At 46.6% G+C, this 8670-nt stretch overlaps 1 protein-coding gene across 1 annotated transcript in view; it reads left to right on the top strand.

Annotated features, from left to right (window-relative positions):
- LOC144608280 (serine/threonine kinase-like domain-containing protein STKLD1) overlaps positions 1–8585 on the top strand; it is a 32521-nt gene extending 23936 nt beyond the window's left edge. The window contains exons 16-19 of the mRNA XM_078425896.1: positions 2866–2994; positions 5306–5446; positions 6549–6628; positions 8496–8585. Coding sequence (XP_078282022.1) covers positions 2866–2994; positions 5306–5446; positions 6549–6628; positions 8496–8585 — 440 coding nt within the window. The remainder of the gene's footprint in view (positions 1–2865; positions 2995–5305; positions 5447–6548; positions 6629–8495) is intronic.
- The last annotated feature ends 85 nt before the right edge of the window (positions 8586–8670 follow it).

The following is an 8670-nucleotide window of genomic DNA, read 5'->3' on the forward strand; positions in this document are numbered from 1 at the left end:
ATGGATGCACACCAAATAATTTGCTTCTTGCATACCATGTACTGTAATTAGGTTGCCAACTGTCCCGTATTAGCCAGGACATTCCGTATTTTGGGCTAAATTGGATTGTTCCGAACGGGACCGTCCTTGTCCCGTGTGAGGCTTGCAGGCCACTGTAGGACCACGGGTCGCTGTAGGCCGGGACTGTGTGGGCTAACGGAGTGTGTTCCGGGAACGGGGCCAAGTGTGTTCGCCTAACGGAGGTTGCGTAGCACTCAGCCGTGCTCCCCGGACACACTCCGTCCACCTACACTGTCCCGGCCTACAGGCCGCTGTCGGACCGCGGGCCGCTGTAGGCCAGGACAGTGTAGGCTTACGGATGAAGGTTGCGCAGCAACCCGCCTCCCGGCCCGGGCAGCCACCATTGGTGGAGCGGGAGCACGTGGCCGCTGGCTGGGTGAGGTCACGTAGGATGAAGGGCGGTGATGTCACCTTGTCCTGTATTTGGGAGTGAGTTGGCAACCCTAACTGTAACCTGGGTGCATGTATGCCATTGTGTGCTGCACTTTGTATTGTACTCAGTAACTCAGTCCATTTGAGCCTTTCTCAATCTGTATAATAATAATAATATTCATTTATTGTCATTGAAACGAGTACAACGAAATTAAAAAATAGCCAATCCTGACGGTGCGTACAAACATATATGCAATAAATGCAAAAACAAATAAATACATAAATACAATTAAATACAATTATATTAAGTACAAGATTTTTTAACGGTGTTGCCTAGTGCCAAGGTAGTGTTCAGTTCTCGTATGGCCCTGGGGTAAAAACTGTTCTTAAGTCTGTTTGTTCGGGATTTGATCGACCTGAAACGTCGACCAGAGGGCAGATGAACAAACAGACGGTGGCCGGGGTGGGATGGATCTTTTATTATTTTGCCTGCTCTACTGAGGCAGCGTAGGCTGAACAGGTGCTCCAGGGAGGGCAGTGAGCAGCCGATGATCTTCTGGGCCGTCGTGATGACCCTCTGAAGGGCCTTCCTGTCCTTTTCTGAGCAGCTGGCATACCATGTGGTTATACAGTATGCCAGCACACTCTCGATGGAGCAGCGATAGAAGGACAACATGAGCTTCTCCTGCAGGTTGGTTTTCCTGAGGATCCTCAGGAAGTGGAGGCTCTGCTGTGCCTTCTTTACTGTGGTGATGGTGTTGGTAGACCAGGTAAGATCCTCTGCGATGTGCGTACCCAGGAACCTGAAAGCTGGTACCCTTTCCACACAGACCCCATTGATGTAGAGTGGGTCGTAATCCACACTGGTTTTTCTAAAGTCAATTATAAGTTCCTTTGTTTTGGAGGAGTTCAGGACCAGATTGTTCACTGAACACCATGCTGCCAGCCTTTGGATTTCATCCCTATAGGCTGTCTCATCTCCTTCTGAGATGAGTCCAACCACAGTCGTGTCATCCGCGAACTTGATGATGGTGTTGGTGGGATGGGTGGGGGCGCAGTCGTGAGTGTAGAGGGAGTAAAGGATGGGGCTCAACACACAGCCCTGTGGTGAGCCGGTGCTCAGTGTAATGGTGGAGGAGAGGTGAGGGCCTATTTTGACGGTCTGGGGGCGGTTGGTCAGGAAGTCCTTGATCCATTGGCAGATGGTTTGGGAAAATCCAAGGTCGGAAAGTTTGGTGACCAGTCTGCTCGGGATGACCGTGTTAAAGGCAGAGCTGAAGTCGAGGAAGAGCATCCTCACATAGCTCCCCTGGTGTTCAAGGTGGGTCAGTGCAGTGTGAAGAGCAGTGTCGATGGCATCCCCCTGTAGACCTATTTGCTCTGTAGGCAAACTGGTGTGGGTCGAAGGTGGGTGGGAGGCTGACTTTGATGTGCTGCAGGACCAGTCTCTCGAAGCACTTTGTGATGACCGGTGTGAGTGCTACCGGACGGTAGTCGTTAAGACCGCTGATGACAGACTTTTTCGGCAGTGGGATGATTGTGGCGGACTTCAGGCAGGGAGGGATGGTGGATTTTAAAAGGGACAGGTTGAAGATTTTTGTGAAGACCTCAGATAATTGGTCTGCACATTCCCTCAGCACTCTGCCCGTCACACCATCGGGGCCTGCAGCTTTCCTGGGATTCACTGCTCTGAGCACGCGCTTAACATCATACTCCTGCACAGTGAAGGTGTTGCTGTCAGGTGCTGGAGAGGGTGTTATGTCTGCCACTGTAGCTTTCACCTCGAAACGAGCAAAGAAACAGTTAAGTTCCTCTGCCAGCGAGGCGTCGCCGTCGGCAGTCGTGCGGTTGCTGGTCTTGTAGTTGGTGATGTGCTGGATGCCTTGCCATACCCGCCGTGGGTCATTGTTGGAAAAGTGGTCCTCAATCTTCCTCTTGTAGGACGCTTTGGCATCCTTGATGCCTCTCTTCAGGTTGGTTCTAGCAGCACTGTATAGAGCTCTATCACTAGACCTGAAGGCGGTGTTACGGTCCTTGAGGAGAGACCTGACATCCTTTGTCATCCAGGGTTTTTGATTGGGATACAACCGGATGCGTTTGTCGACGGTGACATTGTCAACACAGTTTTGGATGTAGCAAAGTACAGTTGATGTGTACTCCTCCAAGTCCTGATCCTCAAAAATATCCCAGTTGGTCCTTTCGAAGCAATCCTGCAGCTGCGAGGAAGCTCCTTCAGGCCATATCTCAATACCTTCCAGTCTATGTGTGGAGTCATGGTGAGTGTCACATCCCATGTAGGTGCAATGTCCACTCACACCCATCTCTTCCTTGGGCTTCATGCAGCTACATCCACGTGTTCACCCAATCTCCAATCACCCCCACAAATTGCATGACTTCATCAGTTTTACAAGTGCTGTCGTACTTTCTCTGCAGAGATGCTGTCTGATGCACAGTTTGAAGACATCACCCTACTCCTGATTGGGGCATTTGAGCTCCATAAACGAAAAGAAAATAACGTCAGAAACATCTGCCTTTGCCTGTCCAGCCTGATTCGCTTATCAGGTAATGTTTAGAGATGAGTTCTTCATGCAGTGCTATTTAACACTTGATCCAGCTGTGATTTCCCTTTGATTTCTCGTATGCGATCCTGTCCAAGAGAACTACAGGGGCTTCATCAATCCTATTTCAGTGAATTTGCTAGTTACCCAGCTTCTCTTCCTGGATTTCTTCAGATTGTCGGGTTTGCTGCTAATGTTTCTGTGTCTTCAGGTGGTATCACCTTCCACTGTATCTAAATTGTCAGACTCTTGGTCAGTGTCAGGCAGGTTGACGTGCAGAACCTTCCTCCAGCTAAATATTGAGGACTGAAGCCATCGTGTTTGGTCACAGTTAAAGCTAATGTTCACCAATCACTGACTCTGTCCTACACCCTGGCAATTATAGAAACGTAGAAAATAGGTGCAGGAGTAGGCCATTCGGCCTTCGAGCCAGCACCGCCATTCAATATGATCATGGCCAATCATCCAAAATCGGTACCCCGTTCCTGCTTTCTCCCCACATCCCCTGATTCCATTAGTCCTGAGAGCTAAATCTAACTCTCTCTAGAAAACATCCAGTGAATTGGCCTCCACTGCCTTCTGTGGCAGAGAATTCCACAGATTCACAACTCTCTGGTTTTTGCTCATCTCAGTCCTAAATGGCCTACCCCTTATTCTTAAATTGTGACCCCTGGTTCTGGACTCCTCCAACATCAGGATCATTTTTCCTGCATCTAGCCTGTCTAATCCCTTAAGAACTTTATATGTTTCTATAAGATCCCCTCTAAATTCCAGTGAATATAAGCCCTGTCGATCCATTCTTTCATCATATGTTAGTCCCACCATCCCAGGAATTAACCTGGTGAATTTACACTGCACTGCCTCAATAGCAAGAATGTCCTTCCTCAAATTTGGAGACCAAAACTGCACACAATACCCAGGTAAGGTCTCACCAGTGGCCCTGTGCAAATGCAGTAGGACCTCCTTGCTCCTATACTCAAATGCTCTCGCAATGAAGGCCAACATGCCATTTGCTTTCTTCACTGCTTGCTGCACCTGCATGCTTACCTATTCATGGAGTTGTATTTAACCTCAAAATGAACCTCTGGTCACCTATTCGTGCCATCACCAAGACTGCCAGTTTCCACTACACTGGACAACCTGCCATCCAGAAACTTCTGTCATCTTCAGCTCTAGCCCTTTCACATGCCTTCCAATTAACTACTCCAGTTATTGGTCTCCTTTTTTTGAGCCTATGTCAGTGAGATTATCCAGCACAGCTTGACCCTTTTCATAAACTGGACCAAATTCCACTCGCCCACTAACTTGCTTGCTTACTTTGATCTTAGGTTAAGCAAAACCGCCTATTCTAGGTATTCATCCTCATTTTCAAATTATTCCATAACCTCTTCGTTCCCTTTCTTTATAATTCCCTCAGGCATTACCACTCAGATCTCCACTTTCCTCGTAATTGTCCCTGATTTTGATCATTACTTTCTGAGCATCCATATCTTCAGATGTTAATGTCCTAATCTCTGGAAAGTCCTCCTTCAATCTTTAATTTCTAATTCTCTTTACTCTTAAGGTGGTCTTTCAAAAATTACATCTCAGATGCTCAATGTCAGATGTGTTTGAAACATGTTAAAGCACCTTGGGATATTTCACTCTGCCTGTTATCTCAGTTGGGAAATAGAGGCCAAGGTTAAAGATCTGAGCGACTAATACCAAAGACAGACACAAAAAGCTGGAATAACTCAGCGGCTCAGGCAGCATCTCTGGAGAAAAGGAATAGGTGATGTTTTGGGTTAAAAACCCTTCTTCAGACCGAGAGCCAGGGGGGGAGGGAGGAAACTAGAGATATGAAAAGGTTCACATCAGAGCCGGCACCGAAGACCAAGGTGGAGCCGAAAATGGTCCATTGTTGTCTGTGGAAGGTGACAACGAAGGTATATATGGATTCAAACAATGGAACTGACAGGACGGCCAGGGTGGGGGAGGGGCCAGAGAGGGAAGGCAGTGGTTACTTGAACTGGGGAAAATCAACATTCATACAGCTGGGCTGTAGGAGATGCTGCCTGACTCTGAGTTACTCCAGCATTTTGCGTCCATCTTCGGTGAAAACCAGCATCTGCAGTTCCTTCTTACACGACTCATACCAAGACTGACTTTTGAAATCTTTTAAGATTACCAGGAAGACAACTTCAGGGGATCACAGGAGCAAAGGGTCAGAGTTAATGCACCGAGTCTTGCTTTGAACGGTGACGTGAAGGTCAGGAAGGTGATGTGGGTTTGCGTCTGAGACACCCTGTCTGGATCCTTTACTCCCTTCCTTTCAGAGCTGGTGGCCTTCCGAATCCTGGTGCCGGACAAGCAGTTTGATGGGCTGAAAATGATCATGAAGAGTTACTACTACCACCAGAATGACTCTGAGGCGGTGCAGACGATCTGCATGGTGTTTCAGGACATGACACAGTACGGTGAGTTCAAATGTGTGGCCAGTTGCATGGGAGGAGGGAGTGAAAGGTGAACTTGGGAATAGGACAGTTTAGAGGGAGTGGGTGGAGAGATGTTGGGGGGGGGGGGGGGGGTGGGGGTGGTATGGGGGCAATGGGTGAGATCAGTTTTGGAGAGAGAGAGGGGGGAATGAGGGGGAGGAGAATATACTTCCCAAATGGTAGCTGTACAATTCCCTGGCTAATAATTGACCAAAGGCTGGGATGATTCCTACTGTAAAGTCCCGTGGCAGGTACAGATTCCACTTCACTGCTGCAGGCCCCTGAGGCTTGAAACAAGGTGAAGACCACACTGGGGGGCAGGGTTTAGTTTCCCCTCATCCCTGATGCCAGAATAAATCTTCACAAAGTACAGTGCTGAATTACGAGAACTGTTTGAGTATTTATCCTCCTATTAGCTGTCAGTGGGAGCGGTGATTCAAAGCACTGGTAAGTGTGTTGGGTACCTTGTCCAGACAAATACTACAAGGGTATTACTGGGGGAAAGTTGCACTGTCATAGATTCCAATTCTTTGAACGAACTGTTACTAACATGACCATCCCCATGGAGTTAAAAGATCCCAATGTACTATTTTGAAGTGCAGGGAAGTTATTCCTGATCTCTTGGGCTAACATTTATCCTTCAGTCAACAATCACAAATATTTTTGCAGGGCGTGGGAGCTTGCTGTCTTTCCAGACATTACTATAACACTTCAAAACACACACACACAGGCACAGCCTACGAGGCAGTAGCCACACAGGGATCAGGGACTCGTTCTCCCTGCAACTGTGTGAGTTTCTCTGGATATTCCAGTTTCTTGCCGCATCCTGAAGATGTACAGTTGGTAGGTTAATTGGAGACTGTAAATTCCCCTGTGTGGAGGGGAGAATAAAACGGGTAGTTTGTGGTTGGCATGAGTTCAGTGGGCCGAAAGGCCTGTTTCTGTGCTCCATGATGGCAATCAACTAGATGTTTTGCAATGTCCTGAAGTTGGGAGATTTAAAAAAAAATGGTTACTTTGATTATTGAATAAACCTGTTATTTCCTTTAATTAATAAACCTGAATACCGATGGTGCTGTTCCAGAGGATGTGTTGCCTTGTCTACTCTCTGAAAACGTAGACAAGCTACTGAGTGAAATCCAAATCAAGTTTGCATCAAATGAGGTGAGTGGAATGCACTCAATATTGGCTTTCTGCACTGCCTTCTGCTCCATAAAGTAGCCATTTGGATGGGCAAACTTAAAACCTATTAAATCTCAGATAGAGGGTAGATTTAACCGTATTTATTGTGGCTGTATGCCTTTGAGCAGAGAATATCAATAAGATGGAAGTGTTCAGAATGGTAAGGAGTCCTGATGAAGGAAATTAGTAGTTGTTGGCACCATCAACAGACAGTAACCGGGGAACATCATAAGGAACACAGGATAATCAGCAAAAGATTTAGAGAAGTTAACGTTCTTTTTGTAAACAGTAAATTTTGATCCATAATCATGTGTCAGACAGGATAGCTAATCATATCATATCATATCATATATATACAGCCGGAAACAGGCCTTTTCGGCCCTCCAAGTCCGTGCCGCCCAGCGATCCCCGTACATTAACACTATCCTACACCCACTAGGGACAATTTTTACATTTACCCAGCCAATTAACCTACATACCTGTACGTCTTTGGAGTGTGGGAGGAAACCGAAGATCTCAGAGAAAACCCACGCAGATCACGGGGAGAACGTACAAACTCCTTACAGTGCAGCACCCGTAGTCAGAATCGAACCCGAGTCTCCGGCGCTGCATTCGCTGTAAAGCAGCAACTCTACCGCTGCGCTACCGTGCCGCCTTAAAAACTATTGTTCCAGGGGCTGTGGCAATATCTACTCAATATCTACTCAAATTGTGCAATACATACTCAGAGTTGAAGCTGATGACCCCCTGAAGTACTCTTTGATTTTTCCATATTAACCATGACTGTCTGACACGATTATGGATCAAAATTCACTGTTTGCAAAACAAAGTGGGGGGGATTGTTAAAACGAGGGTTTACTGTGAAAAACAGTTAGGAGAGAAGATTCAGAGCATAGTTGATTCTTTCAACACAACCGCAATGGGCTCTCGCCACTCGCAACGCCACCTGTGGCCGCTCAGGGAATTTCAACCGAACTCCCGTAATTTTGTCCGGCTTGCAGGGGCAGGTGGACCATCAGTTGCTGGGAAAATCGGCCTTCAACCTGTAGTTAAAGCTGCAGTTAAATCGCACCTGGATTATTACAATCAGTGCGGGCTGTTCACAGAACAGGACAGAGTCACAAGAGAAATAATATTGAAGCTGAAACAGTAACATTGTTTTAAGCGTCGTAGAGTTTCATTGCCTTAAATATTTAACATTAATTGGGATCTAATTAAAAATACTTAAGATGACTGAGGGATTAAGAAAACCTAATAGTCACTCCCCGATTTACGTAATAGGCGATTTGTGTAAACGGGCACTTAAGTAAACAATTCTTTAAGGCCACGGATTTATTTCTGATTAGCATGTCTCAGTGGTCTCAATAGCAGTGCTGTTGCCATCGCAAGCAGCCGTTTCTGCAAGCTATTCTGGCAGGTGCTCCCAAGTGGTCTACTGCCTTACTTAACATCTGCCTTCCACAAGGCTCTGCTTGGACATGACCCTTCCATAAGTCAGGGATGACGCAAGACAAGACCTCCTCCACTGAGGATGAATGGAAATCCTCGACCCAAAGGATAAACATAAACATAGCGGACCCAACTGAAATACTGGGAGGAATTGATCTATTTCTGGTGGGTGGGGATATCAACAAAATACCTGACAATGGGTAAATGGAACTGAAGATCAGCCCCGATCTTCACCATGGCTTGAATAATTGAGCATTCTTTTTTATTGGGAGTTCGGAGAGGAATACATTTGGTTATATCTGCCGCTTCATTTACACCCGAGGGAGAAAGATTGTGCAGGAAATGGACAACGCAGGAAACAAATGAAATGTTAATTTACTTCCTTTCATTCTCCCTTCAGGATATCATCACCATAGTCAATCCCACACTTCTAAAATTTCAGAAATTTGATAGAAAGTCTGAGAATGAAGGCGGCAATTCATCTGCATAAGATGTCCACAATTAAACTGACGAATTGACCCCAGCCTCTTGTTTGTGCTGTCTAAGTTCCTCCTCCCCACAGCACCGGATTGGCA

This window comes from Rhinoraja longicauda, chromosome 31 (assembly GCF_053455715.1).
Source record: "Rhinoraja longicauda isolate Sanriku21f chromosome 31, sRhiLon1.1, whole genome shotgun sequence".
In the NCBI taxonomy this organism is placed as follows: Eukaryota; Metazoa; Chordata; class Chondrichthyes; order Rajiformes; family Arhynchobatidae; genus Rhinoraja; species Rhinoraja longicauda.